The sequence below is a fragment of the Oratosquilla oratoria genome, chromosome 31 (genome assembly GCF_046742065.1).
Source record: "Oratosquilla oratoria isolate Oo_2021 chromosome 31, ASM4674206v1, whole genome shotgun sequence".
NCBI lineage: Eukaryota > Metazoa > Arthropoda > Malacostraca > Stomatopoda > Squillidae > Oratosquilla > Oratosquilla oratoria.
Window position 1 is genome coordinate 35,960,163 of NC_134807.1, and position 22,500 is coordinate 35,982,662.

Below are 22,500 nucleotides of genomic sequence, written 5' to 3' on the forward strand. Positions count from 1 at the left end.
AGAAGGGGTAGAGAATGTTAGGGGTCGGCTTTCCGGAGTAAGAGGAATCAGGAAACAGCCTGACATTAGATCAAAAGTTGAAAAGACAGTATTATTCTGAACAACAGAATGGAGGATTTCTTACAATACAGTAATGGGTGTCCTTTCGGGAACAGTGATCTTGTTGAGTTCTCTAAAATCAACAACAGGACGGAAAGTACCATCTGGTTTTGGGACAACAAATAAGGGAAAATTCCATTCCAAAAAGAAATGTTCAATAATATCCTGGGCAAACATGTCTGCAATGAGCTTGTCCATAATTTTACATTTACTGTGTGGCAGTCAATAAGCTAGAATGTAGCAAGGTTTGGAGCCATCACGAAGGTGAATGTGGTGGTGAATAAGGTCAGTAAAACCTAGGGATTCACCTGGCAAGGAAATAACATGGCAAAAGGCACTGACTTCCCCTGTTGAACATCGGGGAAGTCAAGGGAGTTGAAGTGAAATGCATCAATAGGAACGTGTGCATGAGGCACATCGGAGTTAATGGTACAAACTGGCAAGGATGAATTGTGGTCATCGATGACTGTTACTCTTGAAGGATACACTAGAAAATCACATGAGTTTGTACCAAGGTTGAGGTGGAGGGGACCATTAGTGTCCTTGGCAACTAGAAAAGAAGTGTTACCTTTCTTGGAGGTAGTGCGTAAGGCTGAATTCAGTAATGTGCCTTTGACACGTGTGGATTCTGGCATACAGAGAACATCGCATTCCTGAGCTCGGAAAATGCGACGCTGCACTTTGCAATACTCATGTGGTGGAAGAGTCACGGTTCTTGTTAACACTGGATGAGTAGTACGACACATTGTGGAAAGCACATCGGAAAAAGGAGAGGAGGTAATTACCAATTCATCTAAGGGAGGAGAGAAATGGTGTTCTGTTGGAGAGAATTCTGGAGAAGGGGGAGGACATTTGGTATTCCGTTTCCTAGATTTTGACATGCAGTAAGAACGTATTCGCTTCGTACGGCTGGAAGCCTTGATCAATGGAGGTTCATTGGAAGGAGGGAGTGAATTCTGAAGAGAAGGTTCAGACGACGGCTGTACAGTGGCCTGGAAAGTGGGATCTACAGGAGGCAGGGAGGAAGTACTCTCCGTTTGAGTTGCCTGAATCTGGTCAGGGGGGAAGTAGAAGGAGCAGTAATAGTGGGAACTGAAACAACTAGCATGCTGTTGTTAGGGGAGGGGGATTTCTCAGAACTGGGAACTGCAGGAAGTGGTGGAGATGTAGTCACCAATGGTAGGGCAGGAATGAAATGACGACCATAAGCAATGCCATGACAATGGGGGTAGACGCTAATTCCATATTGCTGCACAGTGTGTAGACCCAGAAGCACATATGCAGGAAACTATACATCAGCTACAGAAAGGGAAATTTGAATAACTTGACTTTGAGGATGGAGACTGATCGGAAGATGGATCTTACCTAAAACTGGAAATGGAACACCATCTACGTTAGTAAGTTGTAAGTCGGGAGGTTCCAAGAATATTGCACGCTTATAGGAAAAGCGGAGTTTGCGGAAGGTGGATGAAGATATGATATTGACAGGGGATCCAGTATCTATGCAGAGTGATATAGGAATATTATGTACAGTAGCAGGAATGGAAAGAGCATGTGACCATTTGTTAGAGTTAGAAAGAGTACAAAGGGGAAGGGAGATGGGGGTGGGAGGTGGGGACGGGATATGCATGCTAGGAGGGGGTGTTCTGAGAGAAATAGAAGGAGATAGCCATTGAGGAGAAGAAGAAGGGGAATTCTGACGGGAAGAGAAGGTCTTATGAGAATGGGTAGAGTTCAAAACACGGCAGTCAGCAGCAGTATGATAGCAAGTGCCATGAACGGGACATCGATTATCGGGAGGAGTGGCAAGACGAATAGCACAACGGTTGGCATAGTGTCCTGGTTTCTTACAAAAGTAGCAGATGACAGTGTGACGGGAGAATGATCTGTGTCTAGGACGGGAGGTGGATCTGGTGCGAGAAGTGGATTTATGACGAGAGGAAGATCTGGAAACATGGGCAACAGATAATGTAGGTTTGGGGATAGGGACTGGCTGGGCAACAATGTCATTCAGTGTCTTTGGTGAATCATGAACCTCATGAGCCAAATCCGTTAAGGTCATATCTGGAGTGAATTGGACGGATTGAATTTTGGTTAAGGTTTCCGGATGGAGAAAAGAAAGAAATCGAAAGTATGAAATGAGGGAAGCAACATTGTTAAGGGAGATTTTTTTGTCACCGTCAACCCAGTCTGAAGATGCAAGATTTGATTTTAGTTCAGTCTTAAGGTCAGATGCAAGTTTCGCTCCTTTTTCTTTTCTCACATAAGGGGGGAGAGTTGAGTCGAAAGGCAAGGTTATAAAGAGGAGTGAGAGAACTGTGTTGGTCAAACGTACGTTTGAATATGTCAACATATATCTAATAATCATTGCAGTCTATGAACACATCGGATTGAATTAGGTCACCAGCATTAGAAGAAAGGTCATCAAAGCTGTGGAGAACAGCAATTTTCTCCTGATCTGTAGAGTATTTCCTACCGTTAATTAATAGCTGCTTCGACATTTGCCAGAAATGTGTGGTGGGTATGTTAATGCCCTTGAACTTTGGAACGTCTACAGTTTCATGGACGATAGTCATTAGTTGTGGAATGGAAGTTTAGATGGATGAAGAAGCCATGTTGGTAGGACTCAAAGGTGGTGATTTGGATGCTGGAGATAAAGGGAGGGAAGGTAGTGACTCTGGGGATGGAAGGATTGGTGATAGGAAGTCTGGGAAGGAAGGGAGTGAAGGTAGTGACTCTGGGGAGGGAGGATTGGAGGTAGGAACCTTGGGGAGGGAGGGGGGGTAAAGTGGACTATGAAAAGGATAGTGAGTAAATTCTGTCACATGTGATGTTATATACTGCCAAAGAGTTTTCCACTTACCTTAGAAATAGTAGAAGAAATCTTGAGCCGTAGGCAGAAGAGACGGAGATAAGAGAAGGGAAGAATGTATTGAAGGGAAGAATTCTTGGTTGTAAACAGTGGAAGAAATTAGTAAATGTACAGGGAGAAGTTACAATATAACATGGAATATAATGATGCAATTAAATAAATAAAGCCAAAAACGCTATCACTGTTCTTTTATATAAATATTATGTAAGGGTATTACACGAGTATTAAATTGATAGTTCACAGAATGTCACTCATGAAGAAAGGGCTCACTGAACCGAATGTCCGTAGCGTAAGTTGGCGGTGTTTGGCGGAGAGCGGAGAAGAGGGACACACGTTGATTCAGCGAAGGATGCCGGTGAGGTGGGAGGTGGCCGGATGCTTCCTGCTCGCTGAGACGGCGGAAGTGGTTGGGGATGTTGAGTTTCCCCGTTTAGCGTACTTCGTGAGGACGGAAGAGCGGACGAGATTTCACGCCGATACCCACATGGGAGATAGTGGATGGGTAAGGTGGACGGAAAGTCGGCGCTGCCGTATGATACGGGAGCGGAAGCAGGCAATCCACGTAGGAGGTGGTGGATTGGAAGAGGTGGAGAAGCCGGGCTCGACCTACGCGTACGATGGGATAATGAGCTATCCCACGCGTTTGATTGACAGCACATCCTGTTATTCGGGTAGCGAAGGAGGGCGAGATGGAAGGAGGGCTAGTGGAGAAGGGAAATAGCTTCGATGTGTGTTGCACTTGACTCCAGATGAACGTGGTTGTGGAGGCGGAGGTGACCCTAAAGCAGATCACGAATGTCGTCTTGTAGGGGCTGAGATTTCTTGGAGTAGCAGAAAATAGTGGTCACATAGGCCGGTACATGCCGTAAATACAAGGCAGTTTAACGGCGTCAGAAGTTTGAAATACGTTGAACCACGTAGGACTCGTTGAAACACATTTCCGTTGGGTAGGGCGGGAGGGAGAAAATGCACTTGTAATTAATTTTCGGAGTTCGTATCCCTCGCTGCTACCATTTATTGCTTGATCAACAATGGTAATTGAAAACACTTTAAGTTGGAGTCACAGTGTTTATTGCACAGATATAGAATATCGAAACACCAATGTCCACTAGCACAAATACACCTCTTAGGTCTAGCGTCTCAATCCTTTCTGATGCGCGTGAAAACGCGTCACCCTTTCACTCATGGAATGCCCGACAGTTTCTTTTACTCATTTTATTTACAATTATTTCCTTGCACACAGAAAATAACATACACTCAAAATATAATACAATTATTTAAACTTAATAATATTAATAATCTATTTCCCATTCATTCAACTTTTGCATTTACAAAAAAATAGAAATGATAATTATGTAAACAGAAATGACAATTATGCTTTCTTCGAGAAACTTCCATACTCGGTACACGCACATACATACACACACACATACCATTACGCATCACTTTTATTTCGTACAATTTTACACAATGCTAACAGAACTTATAATGATTAATATATACTACACACACACACACACATATATATATATATATATATATATGTGTGTGTGTGTGTGTGTGTGTGTGTGTGTGTGTGTGTGTGTGTGTGTGTGTGTGTGTGCGTGTGTGTGTGTGTGTGTGTGTGCGTGTGTGCGTGTGTGCGTGTGTGTGTGTGTGTGTGTGTGTGTGTGTGTGTGTGTGTGTGTGTGTGTGTGTGTGTGTGTGTGTGTGTGTGTGTATGTGTGTGTGTGTGTGTGTGTGTGTGTGTGTGTGTGTGTGTGTGTGTGTGTGTGTGTGTGTGTGTGTGTGTGTGTGTGTGTATTCGCTTGGTCTTTGGATCACATGTTGGACTCGTGATGGACAGCTATTTCCCTCCTGGAAGAGAGCTCAGAGCTCGTAGATCCCATCTATGGGTAATGCTATGGCCTTGCACACACACACACCCCCAACTCCCCGCCCACGAGAGTCAGAGTAACGACCCGAGGCACAGCGATACTGAAATAATTTCGGCCCTGGGCAGGATTCGAACTGGGTACTGGGAGCACTTCTACTTCCCAGTTCAGCGCTCTACCAACTGTGCCACCGAGTCGGTGTGTGTGTGTGTGTGTGTGTGTGTGTGTGTGTGTGTGTGTGTGTGTGTGTGTGTGTGTGTGTGTGTGTGTGTGTGTGTGTGTGTGTGTGTGTGTGTGTGTGTGTGTGTGTGTGTGTGTGTGTGTGTGTGTGTGTGTGTGTGTGCTGGATGAGATGACTAGTGTCTTACTTTAGCAGACCTTAGCACAATATTACTGAGACCTCTGGGTGAATCGATATAAGTTCCTGTCGTGGTATGAAATTTAGGTCTCGATTAGATGAGCCCAAATTTTGAGTTTACATTGGTTTATAAACAGCTCTACCTTCTGATATTTCAGCTTCTGTTGTTCAAATGAATGCCAACATAAAAGGAGCGTTTTGATTTCCTGAATTTATGTATAATTTACCAGCCAATTTGCCCATACAAAAAAACTCACACCTCATACAATTCTGTATACCAAAAATGTATGTGAATCAACTTTAATTGTACCTCAAAGATGCAATAACCAGTGTTTCGTATGGTTGATAATGTAGGTAAGTGTAAAGTGAAAATTCATTTGCCCAGTAATAGAAAATATCCTATTTGCAGGTAACACTGAAGACAGACGCGGTGTGGCAGTTCGTGAGGGCAGATGAATTCGTTTCGTACTTCTCAGGGACAACACATTTACAAGAATTCTTTGAATGGCCTTACATACTCATATTGGGTAAGTATGTGCACGTAAGTCCCTCGTTGAATAATAGGGATAAACTTCCCTGGAAAGAATTCATGCACACGTAAGTTCACTAATGGGAATTCTGTGAGCTGCGTCTACCGATCCACAAAAATCTTATTTTCCGTTCTCATATTCCGCTGGCCGAGCGTTTTCAAGCGTCGCTTCTTGCGGCGGTCGAGTTGACGGTAGTTCAAGCCCTGCCACCAGTGAATTGGATTAATGGCATGGTTCATCAAAGTCTACGCTGTAAAGTCTTCTGTATGGGACACTGTCTTATTGCACTCGTTTGAAATCAAAAGTCAAATATTTCAAGGTGTCGGTAGTCCTTTGTAGGGCAAGAAGCTCCTGCTAGAAGGAACTTAGATGCGACCGAAGTCGTCACCTTTGCTGTATGTGCTCAGTGTACGTAGATGTCATCTTTAAGGGTTGGAGTTGAAACAACCGCGCGAAGTGACATGTAGGGCAAATGGCAGATCCCGGTAGTCTTTGAATTCGACCTGACTCGTGGCATGCGAGATGAGAACGGATCTGTAATAATAAATTTATCACGCTCAAGGAGCGTCAAACCTTGTACAAAAATGTAGCTATTTACAGAGTACTAGTGACACACAGGACATTTTCGAACCATAAACTGACAAAGTGCGAGTGTTACAAAAGAATTACATCCAAATGATCACCTTCAGACAAATATCTACAAACATCAAAAACTAATTGTCGATGAGCTATAAAAGGGGTCTGCCATGGGACACTGAATACAGAAGTTCAGCAAGCTGTTGACATACGAGGTGTCGCGCAGCCTGTACGATGGGAACCTCGGCATGTCTTCGGTTTCACCCATCTGTCACATCGTGCTGTTGCCGGGTTCGAGGCGAGAACTCACTACATTGTGCAGTCTCACCATAAGTCCACTGCATCTGCACGTATGTGGAAGAGGAAGAAAGGTATCGTACTTCTGGATGGACATATTTCTCAGCATTGTTAAGGTGGCGAATAGGGAAGCAGGCAGCTTAGCATACCATCCATTTGCAAGAGGGTAGGAGAGCAGTAGTAGCAGTAGTAGGTGGTGGACATATGCTACAGGCAATCCTCGTTATTACTCTCAAGAAGCGCCGAATCTAATACAAAACATATAGCTATTTACAGATTATTAGTGGCACTTAAGATACTTCCGCACCATACGAGAACGGATGAAACACACACCCACACACGCACGCACGCACACACACACACACACACACACACACACACACACACACACACACACGCACGCACACACACACAGACACACACACACACACACACACACACACACACACACACGCACACACACACACACACACACACACACACACACACACACACACACACACACACACACACACACACACACACACACACATAAACACACACACACACACACACACACACACACACACACACACGCACACATACACAGACACACACACACACACACACACACACACACACACACACACACACACACACACACACACACACACACACACACACACACACACACACACACACACACACACACGACTCGACGGCGCAGTGGTAGCGTTCGCAACCGTTATTCCAGCTGTCCGAGTTCGAAACCCACCCAGTGCTGAAATGATTACAGTATCGATATGCTGCAAGCCTTTATTCCAACTCTTGTGGGCAGTAAGTTGTGCATATGTGTATGTGTAAGGTCACATCATTACTCATAGGTCGGTCACGAGTCCAACACGTAATCCAAGACCATGGTAAATCACACACACACACACACATACACACACACACACACACACACACACACACACACACACACACACACACACACACACACACACACACACACACATACACACATACATACATAGCCATACATACATATATACACACACAAGCATGCATGAACATATACGAGTAAGTATATATGGAGAATTTGGTGTGTTTTCTTTTCAATAATGTGTTCCTTTATAAATTACATTAGTGCCACCTATGATGAACTGCCACGTATAGTCCACACTTCCTATACAGACTTAGGGATGGGTACTATTGTGTTATCAAACTCTATGGATATAAAGCATGATAAAGATAACCGTTTGTTAACAGACGACTGTGTATACAAGTGATCACAGGTATAGTGGTCAAAACATTTATGTTTAATCAATATGATTTTTTCCATACCCGAAAGTTTTTTCCAAAGATCAACTCCCATCTCCTTTGTGTCTGCTTTTTATTAGATAATGACTTTGACCTAAATAGTCCTGGATCTAACCTAAACAGTTGCAAAAAAAATTATGTGCAGAGTTTTTCAGTGTTTTTGCAATTTATGAACATAAAATGTCAAAATTATTTTGGGTAGACATTTGCACTATGGGACATTTTCAGAACGGTAGCCACTTTAGAAAATGGCTGTTTCCAACACTGAAATCACCAAAAATTCAAAATTTTATTGTATGAAAAGAACTGATAAAGTTATATTTTGCCTTTTCAAGCTGCAGGACAAAGAGAAAGCATTAACAAATCATCAGACTCTTATTATGCTATTTCCAATATGCTCGCCAGTTCTGCAAATTGATGGTTTAACCAAACCGGTGCTTAACCCCTTCCATACGATGACGCCTACATAGGCGTCATGAGGCGCAAGTAGGTATATGAGGATTTCGGCGTTGGCGTTTTGATTATATTTATTCTGTAGTTGTAGCTGAATGTCCCTTATATTTTGTGAACTGGGTTGATCATGTTTTCCATCGGGTTAGGGCGTCGTTACATACGGCGAAGGTCGAGGGGATGGCGGTCCGAATCCCGTTACTGGCGAAGTTGAACTAAGGTCGTTGTTCATTAAATTCCACGCTACAAAATCCTCTGTAAGGGGTACCTTCCTAGCCCTCCGATGGGAGGAGTTTGTGACTAACCATATCGTCATCATTAATATTCAAAGTGAAAGAGAACAAGTAATACAGCTTTAACTTTATATTCTATAACGCAAGTATTGTGGTGCCTCGTCGAATCATCGTACATCACTCAGATGATGCTGCCCCGCGAGAATTTGACTCGTATTGAAGAGGTCAAGAATTCGACAATATTTTATTTTTATTTTTTAATTGAATTATCTATGTATAGATATACTTGTACTATTATCTCTACAGAGAAGTTGTTCTAACTTGATATTTTCAATATAATTTTTGTATCATCACATAAAGTAGAACATATGCAAAATAAACAACAATTGAAGTTTGATTTTCTACTCTCTTGTCTCCACCTATCTTCATCCAGTGGCAAAACGGATTTGATAAAGCCATAAAAATTCCGGTGATGATAAGATACATTCTACAGAAATATGACTTCGATCTTCTGACGTTGTTTCTTTATAAGATTTAAATATCATTGCCTCTTCAAGGTGTCTCTCTTAGAGTCTTATAATTAGATATCACTTGTGTTCTTCTACGTGTGCATTGTCTTAAGGTTTAACTAAATATTAAGGTCTATCAGGTCGCCAACTTTGACTTTACTTGTTCTTTGACAGAGGGGACCAGGGAGATGATGACATCTTTCGAAAATTCACAGATCAGGGAATTCTTCCTCCATCCCTGGAACACTGACTTCGGATATGCCGCCGTAAAGGTGAGGCTTCTCCCTGTTGTTTGTGTTCACATTCCTTCTGAGGTTATCATTACTAGAGAAAGGTGAAGATGAATTCCGCATTCATCACGTCAGTGGTATGCCAATATTCTCATCACTGTCAAATATAGTTTCTCCTGTACTTTCACCATCAACCAGAGGCCATAAAATGTTTCTGTGATCACTGGTGTTAACCTGATATTGTCACCATTAGCTAAAAACATTATAAGCGAATGTCTATTGCATAAAGCTCCTATGGACCAAGAAGATATCAATATGTGTCATTACTAATGGTAAAGAGTTAAAGCCAGGAAGCACTTAACTGCAACCAGGACCATCGCCTTTTCCTAATACGTATCTGTCCACCCAGGGCAAACGGCAATCACTATAGTCTGTGCACTCGAGTGAGTCCGTTCAGGGTGTGGCATACGTCATGACTTGCTAGTAGCCATTTTGCCAAATCAACCTTAGTCCATGCCTCTCTCCCCCTTAATTTCATCTATGTACTATTTGATTTCTTTATTATTCTGTATGTACTAAAGGAAACTGTATAGTACAAAAAAGTATCACTTTTTAGGATTACGACAACGATCCTAATAAATTCTATGACACGTGGTAACACTTTTCCCCCTCCATGTTGCCACGTCGAGGTGTCGCAGATGAGACAGATGTGCTGGGGTGGATAATCGTTCTTATAATCCTGAAAAAATTATACTCATTGTACTATATAGCTTCCTTTACTAGACATGGAATATAAAAACAACAATTTAAGATAGCATGTAGATGGAAAGTAAGAGAGGGTCATCTACTAAGGTTGATTTGGCAATGACGCATGCTACACCCTGAACGGACTTCTTGAAGCGTACAGATTATAACACTCGTCAGGATCCAGCCTAGGCCTCGCTGCTTATGTCAGACAGAAACACCCTATTGATTATGTGGCATAGAACATATATAGCCTTTATCACACCCATGCTTGACCGATGTTTATCTTTTATTTATTTATTTACTTATTTATTTATTTATTTATTTATTCATTTATTTATTTATTTATTTATTTATTTATTTATTTATTTATTTATTTATTTATTTATTTATTTATTTATTTATTTATTTATTTATTTATCTATTTATTTATTCATCTATTGCACATGTACAGACCAGTCTTACTCCAATGTGCATTTTTTAAACTAACAGGTAGATAACATGATATGCAAGCTCCAAACTATCTTGGAATGTTCTGCCGCACTTAATAAATGCTCTAAGCCAAGGTAGTGGACTGAAAAACCAAAAGTTTTTTTTTTATGAAAAAATTAACAACCAGTGCAAAAACCAGATTCAAGAAACTCGTTGATTTGATCAAAATCATAATTACCAGAAACGTCTTCATAATACCATGTCCACATTTCTTCGAAATCTAGGCTTTTTTTGCGTGCAGGGATGATTCACTTTTGTAGTTTTCTGTCTACAAAGATACGTTTAGCAATGAATGGAATTTTGTATCAAGAGTTATACTACCCTAACACACACATCACCATTACTACTATCCCTATTTCTCAGTCATTTCACATGACATCCACTCAGCCTAGGTGCGTCATTATTTTTTATGCTACTTGTGCCTTCTCTTTTGTAATAGTCTTATCATTCTTCTCATCTATCAGTCATTCTCCAAGCATCTTCCACCGCCACAACTAAACCCTCATGCATGCTTTTATATTCAACATCTCTGACATGCTCTGCCCCTCTTTTCGCAGCCTTCTCTTCCATTAACAACTCTCCATATTTTCCTTTTACCCTCTCCTCCCTAAGAGAGCCTCTATTTTGCATTTTTTTAACTATCTTCCATATTATTTTCATTTCCCTTTAGAATAATAAAAGAATCACTTCTGCTCTCCTCTTGTGCTTCATTTTATTCAGTTCTGACTTTGATGGCGTTATCGGAGGCGCGTAGGTCTCTCATCCTCCTAATCGTGAATATCAACCTGTAGCGGGGGGTGGGGTGGGATGGGGTGGAAGCTACGAAGGTAAGAGGAAAAGTAGGTTAGTGAGAGCTCTCGTCCTTTATTTGGGTGGATCAGAACTGAACTGATTTTACATGTGGCCCGAAGCCGTATATATGTATACTATGTGGGTAAGCCCACGTAAGTGTATAATTATTAATAATTGCATTGGGATGGTTCAACACCAGATCAAGCTGACTGGACAGGTATGCGTGTCAGATTGTGTCCTTTCTGCTGTGTACCACGCGACCAATGCGGTGTGGTTTGTACAAACCCCACACTGCTTTCCGATTCCTAACGGTAATTAATACCTACCCAACAGTCATGGGCATAGGATAAAGATGATGACTTTGGTCATAGTTACTTTCCATCTGGTGTATGGTCCTCACCTTCCCATCATCATAAGAACTAAAAAGACAGAAGAAATGGTACTAATTAAATTAATGGAAAAGCGTCACTCTACTTCTTTTTGTATGAGCATATCTATCTGAAAGATTTTTTGTCGGCATAATATATAGATATGATTTTTTTAGGGGGGGGTTAAAGTATTTTAGAACACTTAGGCTCTGCAAGTATTTGTAGCTGATGGGTTAAAAGTGTGCCTAATCTTTATATAAGAAATTACTTTCAGAACCTTATTTTTTGCCTTATTAAATTTATTTCCAATTACTTCTACTACAAACCCAAACTCTATGAGTGCCTGCTGTCTATCATCCTCTAAACTCTTGTTCCGTATTTCTTTGTCTCCCAGTTGCATTATTGGGGTCAATTGGTGCTGGACAACATTTTTGTCATGCTGAAAGCCGGGCCAAAGTTGCGAGGTCACCCTGTCGTGGACTACATTAGTGCTGTATCGGGTAGCACCATCAACAGAGTGAGTTACACGATTTTTTATTCCTTTTTGCAGCAGTAGTTATCGGGATAACTTTCCAAATTGTGCTTTCCAATGCATTCCTTTTTGTTCTACAATTGTCTACAAGTTAGTATTAAAAGTGATCATTAATTGGTTAATATCCAGTTTAAACTATTTTTCAGTATTCAAGGTAGAATGGCGTAGTTGACTTTCACCGAGTGAGTTTAAAATGATTTCTCATTTTTCATATTATTTCTCCCGTGAAAATAGCTATAGTATATTGTGTTGTGTAGTATATGCCAGTAACTGAATGATTACAGAAGACCTGACATAATTTTTGGATTACCATGTACGACTATTTCAGATGTGTTTCTTTGCAGAACCACAACAAATTAATCAGTTCGTCTCTAATACATAGATCGAGTTGATTTACAGGGTAAATGAAAGTTCTGTACAAAAAAACTGGAATATAATTCAGTTATACAACAAGTGAACACGATCATAACGAGACTGGCTCTAATGGGTGGGGGAACATCGAATTGGAGCTTGTCCACGTTAATTTGGGAAAAAAAAGGTATAACAATTTGCCTACTAGAATAAAATCATAAGTCATAAAACAAAACGAAAATGTTGAAAATGTGGGTTGTCATCTCGGAAAATATGGTGTATGAAAAGGAAGAGAGAATATGAAATCCGTAAGTCAAGATATGCTTTGACCATAAAATTACATAAAGATGTAGGTTGTATTTCACCACGACAAACCGGACACATACATCCATGGTGTATACCACATCAGTGGACTGAAATATGCCTTACCATGCCAGATCAGTAATCGCTCTAAAGTAAGGTAAATTAAATTATTTTTGTGTTAAGGAATATCATGAAATAGACAACATTTAGTACCCTCCCAAACTGGTCGTAGAATCCCTATAGAAACTTTCTGTGTCTTAATTTGCAAGTGAAGAGGGTTTATGAGAAAAAGAACGAGAAAGAAAAAGGGGAAATTCAAACAGATGTAAATAATCTCAGATATTCTTCAAGATGAGGGATCCTTGAATGACAGGTGCCCACAGACTGGCCGAAGCATTAATTATAAATTAATTGATGTTGAAGGGCAAAATGTATTTACATGTTTAGTCTCTTATTGTGGCAGAATTTCATGTCTTGCATGAATACAATTTGCATTCTCGATCTTATGGATTCACACTGGTAATTTGAAATTTAGTTTTCATTTCTGCAGATCCTCATTTCGACTGTTGAGGCTCAGATATAAAGTGTGTCCTTTAAGAATTCATTCCTTTTTCAGCATGAAAATGTTTTAAGCAACATGGGATTTTCAATATTTTTAATCAGATATATACGCAGTGGATTCATTTTTACGTGTTCCTTCATTTTACTGCATAACTTGTTATCAGATTCCTTTGTTTTGAATTTGGGGATGGAAATATTGACCAAAGCTAAATTTCTGGTACAGCTGGCAGAGTTGTGGGTGGACACGAAAGCTGAGCGCGAGATTTGCTTGCAGATGCTAATCGACCTGGACAGTTTCTTCAACAACTTGTTCGATCAAGAAATTTTTGGATTATCTCTGAACGAGGGGTGAGTATGGAGACAAATTGATTAGTTAAATTTGTCCATTCATTATATATCTCAACAACTCTGTAACCATCATAATTTTTTCTCAATCAGGATCTTCGCCCCTGAGAAGGGCATCCTCCTGAACTATGTTCAATACCTGCCCTTGCCTTGGGTCAGCTTCACCCAACCACCGGAGTGGAGCAGCCTGGAGAACATTGCCAGCCTTAGGAGTGAAGAACGCGTGAGAAGAGCACTTGCCTTAACGCTGCAGGAAATGGAAGGGGGCTGGATCGCCGTTGGGAGTTCTGGATCCTGGGTTCCTCCCTTCATCGCCACTGCGTCCATTATAGGACAGCAGGTGACCACCTTCGACCAGCGCCAGTTTGAATTCTTGGGAACATGCTCGTACCTCTTGACAAGGGATTTCCATGAGAAGAGCTTCGATGTGATCGGGCATTATCAAAGTGAACAGGGAGTCGTCAACCTCGAGTCCGTTGCACTTAGAACACCAGGAAAGCTGATGAGACTCACCGTTGATGGCCGTCTTTTCGTCAACGATAACGAAACGGAGATTCCATATGACTCAGAAGGCATCCACATGGTTAAGCGAACCAGCGCTGGTGTGCACATGGCCTACGACAAGGCCGTGCTCGTGTCATGTTGGCCTGCGACAAGGGGATGCAGTGTGACGGTGAGCGGAAAATTCTTTGGGAGGTTAGCAGGACTATTGGGCAATTTCAATAACGAACCGAGTGATGACCTGCAAGGACCAGGACTGACGGACACCTACACCATCAGGCACTTCTCTTCTCTATGGGCAGTCAATGACAAGCCCTGCTACTCGGCAAACTACGCAATTCAGGTAGTAACGGCGGATATGTGTGTGTGTGTGTGTGTGTGTGTGTGTGTGTGTGTGTGTGTGTGTGTGTGTGTGTGTGTGTGTGTGTGTGTGTGCGTGCGTGCGTGCGTGCGTGCGTGTGTATGTGTATGTGTGTGTGTGTGTGTGTGTGTGTGTGTGTGTGTGTGTGTGTGTGTGTGTGTGTGTGTGTGTGTGTGTGTGTGTGTGTGTGTGTGTGTGTGTGTGTGTGTGTTTACCTAGTTGTATTTACCTAGTTGTATTTTACGGGAAGGGGAGCTATGCTCGTGGGATCCCGTCTTCATATCTCATTTTATCTAAACTATTTTTAAATTCATGTATTGTTTTTGCACACACCACTTTCTCATCTAACTTGCTCCAACTGTTTATTACTCTGTGATGAAAGCTGTTCTTTTTCAAGTCTCTTCTATAGCTGTCTTTTTTTATTTTACTTCCGTGTCCTCTTGTATTTCTGTCATCCCATTTTATCAGATTCTCTCTATCAGTAATTTCTATGCCTTTCATGATTCTGTAAATAGCTATCAAATCTCCTCTCTCTCTTCTTTGCTCTAGTGTCTGTAGTTCAAGTTTTTCTAGTCTCTCTTCATATGATAGTTTTGAGAGTGTTGGTGCCAGTTTTGTAATTGCTCTTTGTATTCTTTCAAGTTTTTTTTATACATTTTTTTGTACTTGGTGACCATATCGTTGCTGCATATTCTAATCTTGGTCTTATCAGGGTGATTAGGATTTTCTTCACCATTTCTTCATCCAGGTATGTAAATGCAACTTTGATTGTTCTTATTAAATTATAAGTTTCTCCAAAAATCTTATTTATATGTTTCTCAGGTGACATATTATTCATAACAATGACTCCCAGGTCCTTCTCATTTTCTACTTTTTTTTATTCCTTCTTCTCCCAATTTATATGCTCCTGTTATTCTGTTTTTGCTTTTTCCAAATTCCATTATACTACACTTTTTTGTATTGAACTCCATCTCCCACTTCCTACTCCATTCCTGTACTATATTTAGATCTCTCTGTAGTGATTCACAATCTTCTTCAGTTTTCACTCTTTTCAGTAGTTTTACATCATCTGCAAAGAAGCTCATATAACTTTCAATTCCTTCATCCATATCGTTAATATATATAGCAAACATTATTGGGGCCAGAACTGTTCCCTGCGGAACACCGCTTATTACTTCATCCCATTTTGAGTGCTGGTTTCTTATCACTACTCTCATTTTTCTTTCTTGCAAAAAGTCTTCCATCCAATTTAGTAGTTTTCCCTGTATTCCCCCTTCAGTTTCTAATTTCTTAAGCAACTTCTTATGTGGTACTTTGTCAAAAGCTTTCTTTAGGTCTAGAAATGCACAGTTCGCCCATCCATCTCTTTCTTGTATTATATCTATTAGCCTTGAATAGAAACATATTAAATTGGTGACGCATGATCGTCCTTGTCTGAATCCAAATTGCCTTGGATTTAACACTGTTTTTTTCTAAATATTTTACCCATCTACTTTTGATAATTCTTTCACAAATTTTTGCTATTGTACTTGTTAGAAAGACTGGTCTATAGTTTGTAGGTTCTTCTTTATTTCCTCTTTTATATATAGGTACTATATTTGTTTTTTTCCAATCTTCTGGAACTTTTCCTTCTTTCAAGGAACTGTTTAGTATGCTATGTATTTTGTCTGCCAGTTCATTCCTGCATTCTTTCAGTATCAAGTTTGCTATATCATCTGGTCCATGCAATTTTTTGACATCAAGATTACTCAAGTGTGTCAATTTTTCATTCTTTGTTACTTCTATTTCTTCCATAGGGGGGACTTTCTCTTTCAATTCAATCTCTTCAGGTTGTATGTTCTCCCTTGTAAACACTGATTTAAAATGTTTGTTCATAATTTCCGCCATTTCCATTTCCTCAGTGTATTCAACTCCCTCTTGTCTTAATTTCTCCAAGTCTTGTTTGTTTTTTAGTTTATTGTTTACAAATCTGTAGAATAGTTTTGGTTGATCTTTACACTTTTCTATGACATCTTTTTCATATTTTCTCTTTTCCTCTCTGCACGTCTGTACATATTCATTTCTATAACCGGTATATATTTTCCATTTTTCAGGTCTTTTGTCTTTTTTCCATCTGGTCCAGGCTTTGTCTCTTTTGTCTTATTGGTGTTTTATATTCAATCTTGTCCACTATTCTAGGTTCAGATGTAATTATTAAGTCTAGTCTCGATGGTTCTTCTTCATTTCTATACCTGGTGTTCTCCTGTATCCATTGTGTCATTGTATGATCAGTAATCATCTCAAGTAGAGCGTTTCCCCATGAGCCGTCTCCACCCTTTACTGTCATTTCTTCCCAGCAGATTTCTTTGCAATTAAAGTCGCCCATTATAACTATTCTTCATCCATCTTCCATTATTTTATTTAATGTTATCTTTGTGTCCTCTAACATGCTTTTATGTTCACTCTCCTCCCATGAGGCTGTTTTCGGAGGCACATAATTTATCACAAACTTTCTGCTCTTCTTATCTCTGTCTTCCACTTCTATCATAATCATCTCTACTGTATTCTTTCCATATATGACACCCTTCACGTTTATATTCTTCTTATTCAGGAACATAACTCCACCCCCTTGCTTTTTCTCTCTGTTTTTAATCCAATAATTATATGCATCATGTCCTACACTGTTGGGCGGTAGTGGGCCTTTTAATTTTGTTTCTACAATTCCCATTATGTCCGGTTCTTTTTCTTTCAAATAATCATTCAGCTCATTCAATCCTGTTATTAATCCATCTATATTTGTGTAAGACACTCTTAGTTTTCTGTCACTTCCATTGTGTTCTCTGTTTCCCTTTTGTTTTTCTCTTGTATGTCGAACTGCCTTAGTTTCATATTCACTACTCTCCAATAGAATCTCACTTTCTCTGACTCCGTTCTGCTCTCGTTTTTTTTTTTCTTAGCTTCAAGTCTTTCTGCTTTTCTTCCTCTCTTTCCTCTTTATTCATTTCCCTTTTTATCCATACCTTTTTATATTGTTCACTTGTTGCTAGTTTCCCTGTTTTGGATAAGATATTCTCTGCCGTCGTTTGTGACCTGAATTTAATCTTAATTGGTCTGGTCTTATCTGTACTATACTTTCCGAGCCTGAATTTTTCCTCAATTTCCTTCATAATTTCTGGTTCATCTTCCTGAACTAATTTTAGTAAACTGCTTACTTTTTCATTTTCCTCGTTGGTTCTTGAGGTTCTATCTGGATTATGTTTCTCTTCCATTCCTAATATAATTATACATTTCTTTTTGTCAGCTAAGTCTCTTACTATATTCTCCTTCTGTCTCATCACTTTAATAACTGAGTCTTCAGTTTGTTCTCTCATTTGCTGTTTAATTATATCAGTAAATGCAACTTTACTGTTTTCTTTTATCGACTTCCATCCCTCTCTGTTTTCTTTACTGTTCCTCTTCAATTCCTCATTCTCCACCTTTACTTCTTTTAACTGTCTTTTCAGGTTTTCTATTTCATCAGTTAAGTTTTTTTCACCTTCTCTAGTTCTTCCAATTTTTCAACCCTTTGTAGAATGTTGTTAACATGACCGAACCTACGCTCCAAGTCCTCGATCATCTTATCGACCTTCTCTTCTAGTCTTGTCAGTCGGGGGGGGGGGGGGGGGGGGGGGGGGGGGGGGGTTTGTGCCTCCCCCCCCCACCCTCTTTAAATCCCTGGAAAATATTCTCATCACTTTCTACTGTATTGCTCTTATCTATACTTCTAATCTTTACATTTTTATTAGACATTTCATCGTCGCTCAGCTGATCGGGGGGCCGTTTGTTTACCTTTCGCCTGTCTGCCTGGGCCAGGTCTACTCCTTCCTCATTTCCTTCCATTTCCCTCAGCAATCCCTCCCCTTCTCCTCTTTCCCTACTTTCCTACTACCCCACGAGCAATTTCCCCACCCTGTAAATACAATAGGCACTTCTCTTTGCGTTGGGATCCACAAAACTCCAATTTCCTTCAGAACGTCTTCTAAGCCGTCCGTTCGTTGAAGTGTGTGTGTGTGTGTGTGTGTGTGTGTGTGTGTGTGTGTGTGTGTGTGTGTGTGTGTGTGTGTGTGTGTGTGTGTGTGTGTGTGTGTGTGTGTGTGTGTGTGTGTGTGTGTGTGTGTGTGTGTGTGTGTGTGTGTGTGTGTGTGTGTGTGTGTGTGTGTGTGTGTGTGTGTGTGTGTGTGACAGAGAAAGAGAAAGAGAGGGGGGAGACAGAGACAGATGCTTCATGTTATCTATATCAAGTCTGCTCTGTTTCTTGAGCATCAATTTTCATATATGTGTTAAACTTCTTAAAATGCAGCACTCACTGCCCCTCATTTTTTCAGGATCGATTCGAAGATGGTTCTGCAGATGAAAACTGCGACAAGATCTTCCTTTCTAAGTTCAGTCCTCTGAAAGAATGCTTCTCCTCTGTTAATCCCATTCCTTATTTCTGGAGGTGTGTCAATGACATGAGTCGAACTACTCTTGGGTATGAAGAAGAGAAGAGCGTTTGCGCCGCTGCCAAAGGCTACAGCGTGCAGTGCTTCACGCAGGGTATCATGGTGCCGCAGCTGCAGGAGTGCAGTAAGTCCTGGCCCGTTTCCCATTGGAAGGATAACTCTGCCTCCATGCGGAACTGTGCATGATAATACTTGCAATGACTCTTATCATTTCAGAACGTTGCGTGACGTCATCGGGTGAGAGTGTCAAGGTCGGCTGGAAGGAGAAGGTGGAGGCAGCTGCGACATCCAAAAATAAAGCCGACATAGCCATCCTACTTGAGACAGCCAAGTGCAATACTGACCGCGATATAGTGGGGCTCATCACTGCCCTGGAAAAGGGACTGAAGAAAGAAGGAAAGACGGATGTAAGGTTCGCATATGTACCTTTCCACAAGGAAAGCCAACCGGCACCGACCCAGGTGGAAGGCGAAGTCTTCCATACTCCTGACGCCATTAAGGACCTCGTCAAGACGATCAACTACAAATTCCGAGCGTCGGTGGAAGGGAGACTAGCGGCGATCCATCTCGCATCTGAGCTCCCATGGAGGGAAGGAGCTTCCCACAGTGTCATAGCCATCTCTTGCTCCCCGTGCCAGACCTCCGACCCGGGACAGTTCCGAGACTTCCTCAAGGACCAGGGCATCACCTTGCATCTCATCACGAAGGCTCGCTTTGAAGTGGAGGCCCCGACGCCGAAGAAGAGCAAGGCCATTGCTGCCAAGGTCTTGGGCTTTGACAACAGAGCGGCATACACTGTGAAAGGTTAGCTGACTTCGGTTCTCTTTTCTTCTATCTGTCTGTCCGTCTGCCTGTCTACCCATCTGTCTATCTGTTTGTCTGTATGTTTATCTGTCTGTTTGTCTGTTTGTTTATTTGTCTGTTTTTCTGTCTGTATGTCTTTCTATAGTCTGTCTGTCTGTCTGTCTGTCTGTCTGTCTGTCTGTCTGTCTGTCTGTCTGTCTGTCTGTCTGTCTGTCTGTCTGTCTGTCTGTCTGTCTGTCTGTCTGTCTGATTGTGGTAGCGACGTGAAAGTTACAATGGAATAAGAAAGCTGTGTGAGTTGCAGGGAATCTATAAGAACATAAGAATGAAAGAGACTGCAAGAGACCATAAGGTCTACACTAGGCAGCTCCGTCTAAAAAGAATACAACAAATGACCTGTACTAATTTTAAGAAACCTGTGATCATTTCTATGCGTTTAGACTACTATGCCATGCAGATGGAAAAAAAAATGCTGAATTGTAATATATGAGATTGATTAGACTTAATACGCCCTGCACCTCTATTTTTTAATTCGGTGATTTTTCTGATCCCTTTCCCTAAGCAGATTATTTTTCTATTTACCATTCCCTTTTGTCTCATACAGTCATCGTAATTGTCCTTAAAAGTTTTTGTAGTTTGGGCTTCTATCGATTTTGTTGGAAATTCATTCCACCCTTCCAATGTTATACAGTATTTGAAAGGCTGAACTTCTTCCCATTTTTCTCCCTGTACGAGTATCTGTAGTTTCAGAATCTGCCTCCTGTTCTTCCCACTGATGTATTTACATAGGTTGATGATATCTCTCTCCGCTCTTTTTTCTTCTAGCATATGTGCGTGCATGCATTTTACACGTTTATTATATGCACACGGAAACGAATTCACCTCATCTTCTTTCTTTAAGATTACGTCAAGTTTAATGGAGATGAGAATATCCGCGCAGCGATGACATTAGACGAGGATATGTGTGTGTTGGGTGCCCTCGAATCAAATGGTTCCGTTTACAGTTCTCTCAAATGGGTTCCGAATAAAGCGGTAAGTTCTCCGTCTATGTAAGGTGTTGTAGTACTTTACTGAAATTTATCGGAACACAGCCTCAGAAGTAATACTGGGCTACCATGACCTCCCTTAAATATAAATATGTGTGTGTGCGTATGTGTGTCATGTACATATGCCAAACAACCAGGCCTTGGTTTCGCGAGCTCTGAACTCTGGTACCTCTAAGCAAGGATCCCATGCGTTAACATTCCGCCACTTTGATCGTTGGTTGATAATGTGGTAACGCTAGGGACTCACGCTCAGGACTAGAGTTCAAAGTTTGCGATGGCCGGACCTGATTTTTTTTTTTTTTTTCATCGTTGTTACTAACGATTCCTTCTATAATGTATATGTGCTGCAGCTTCTAGTGAAGAAGTTGATGAGAGTTGTGGCTTCGCGTGTTGCCAAGGACAAAGTGGTAGAAGGGAAAGACTGCAAAGTTTGTCAATGCCAGGTGGACGAGTCGGGATCGACGGATATCGTATGCTCAGAGTGCTCACGGGTAAGCTGACTACCACGGGCCTCCAGTTCCTTCTTATGAGATATAATGATTCTGTTTAATGTCTCGAAACTCCCCCTATCAGGAGGCTAGGACGGTGCCCCTTACGGAGAACATTGTAGCGTGGATTTTAATGATAAGAGTAGACACCATATGAAAATGAAACCTTCATTAAAAGTCTCTAACGTTTCGCTTCTTGAAGCATTTCCAAGTACATCATGTACTTGAAAAGACTTCAACAAGCAAAACGTTGTACTTTTAATAAAGGTTTCATCCTTAAATGGTGTCTACTTTGACCATTTTTGTTTGCAAATGCCATTTCAACTAATTTAATGAACAATATCCCTGGTCCAACTCGTTGGAGGTTGGGCTCTAACTACCGTCACCCCGACCTCCGAAGCAAGTAGCTGCGGTCTAACCCGCTCGGCCAGCGAGTATCAAATGAGATACTCGAGCATGGAAATTTATTTTGTGTTATCATGAGCATAATTCTACCATTCCTTATCTAAACAATATGTCGTTTACCAAATCTTCAACCAGATTGGTATTTGTCAGGATCTTTCTTATTTTCTCTCTCGTTTTCCAGGAAGGAGCAGAAATGCTTGACGATCGGATGGTCGGCGATCAGGAGGTAGACAAGCAGACTTCGATTCTCGAAAAAATCAAGCAAGATTTCGAAAAAGGCTTTGGAGATGTTGGAGTCACTTTCCCACCCAAATGGAATCGAAACTCTTCAAAATTTGATGAAACTTCGGAGAGTGATGAAAGCGACGAATCAAGTGAAGAACAGGAACTACACTCGCAAGCGTAGTTCCCGTGACAGACGAGAGCAAAAATGTTACATATAAAACTAAACATACCTCGGCTGAAATATATATATATATATATATATATATATATACATATAATTTTTCAAATTTATCAGATGTAATAAAGGACGAAATGTGAAATTACAGTTCATTATTATTTTGGTACCTATCTTCTTTTTTAAGTGTCAAACAAATACTAAAGAATATCTATGC

At 40.9% G+C, this 22,500-nt stretch overlaps 1 protein-coding gene across 2 annotated transcripts in view; it reads left to right on the forward strand.

The window, feature by feature from the left end:
* LOC143041519 (uncharacterized) overlaps positions 1-22,431 on the forward strand; it is a 147,999-nt gene extending 125,568 nt beyond the window's left edge. For both annotated transcript variants that reach the window (XM_076213485.1, XM_076213486.1), the window contains exons 32-41: positions 5,613-5,730; positions 9,275-9,372; positions 12,121-12,243; positions 13,697-13,821; positions 13,912-14,662; positions 19,024-19,264; positions 19,357-19,944; positions 20,846-20,976; positions 21,341-21,481; positions 22,065-22,431. In XM_076213485.1, the coding sequence (XP_076069600.1) occupies positions 5,613-5,730; positions 9,275-9,372; positions 12,121-12,243; positions 13,697-13,821; positions 13,912-14,662; positions 19,024-19,264; positions 19,357-19,944; positions 20,846-20,976; positions 21,341-21,481; positions 22,065-22,289 (2,541 nt within the window). In that variant the 3' untranslated portion in view covers positions 22,290-22,431. The remainder of the gene's footprint in view (positions 1-5,612; positions 5,731-9,274; positions 9,373-12,120; positions 12,244-13,696; positions 13,822-13,911; positions 14,663-19,023; positions 19,265-19,356; positions 19,945-20,845; positions 20,977-21,340; positions 21,482-22,064) is intronic.
* Positions 22,432-22,500: the final 69 nt, after the last annotated feature.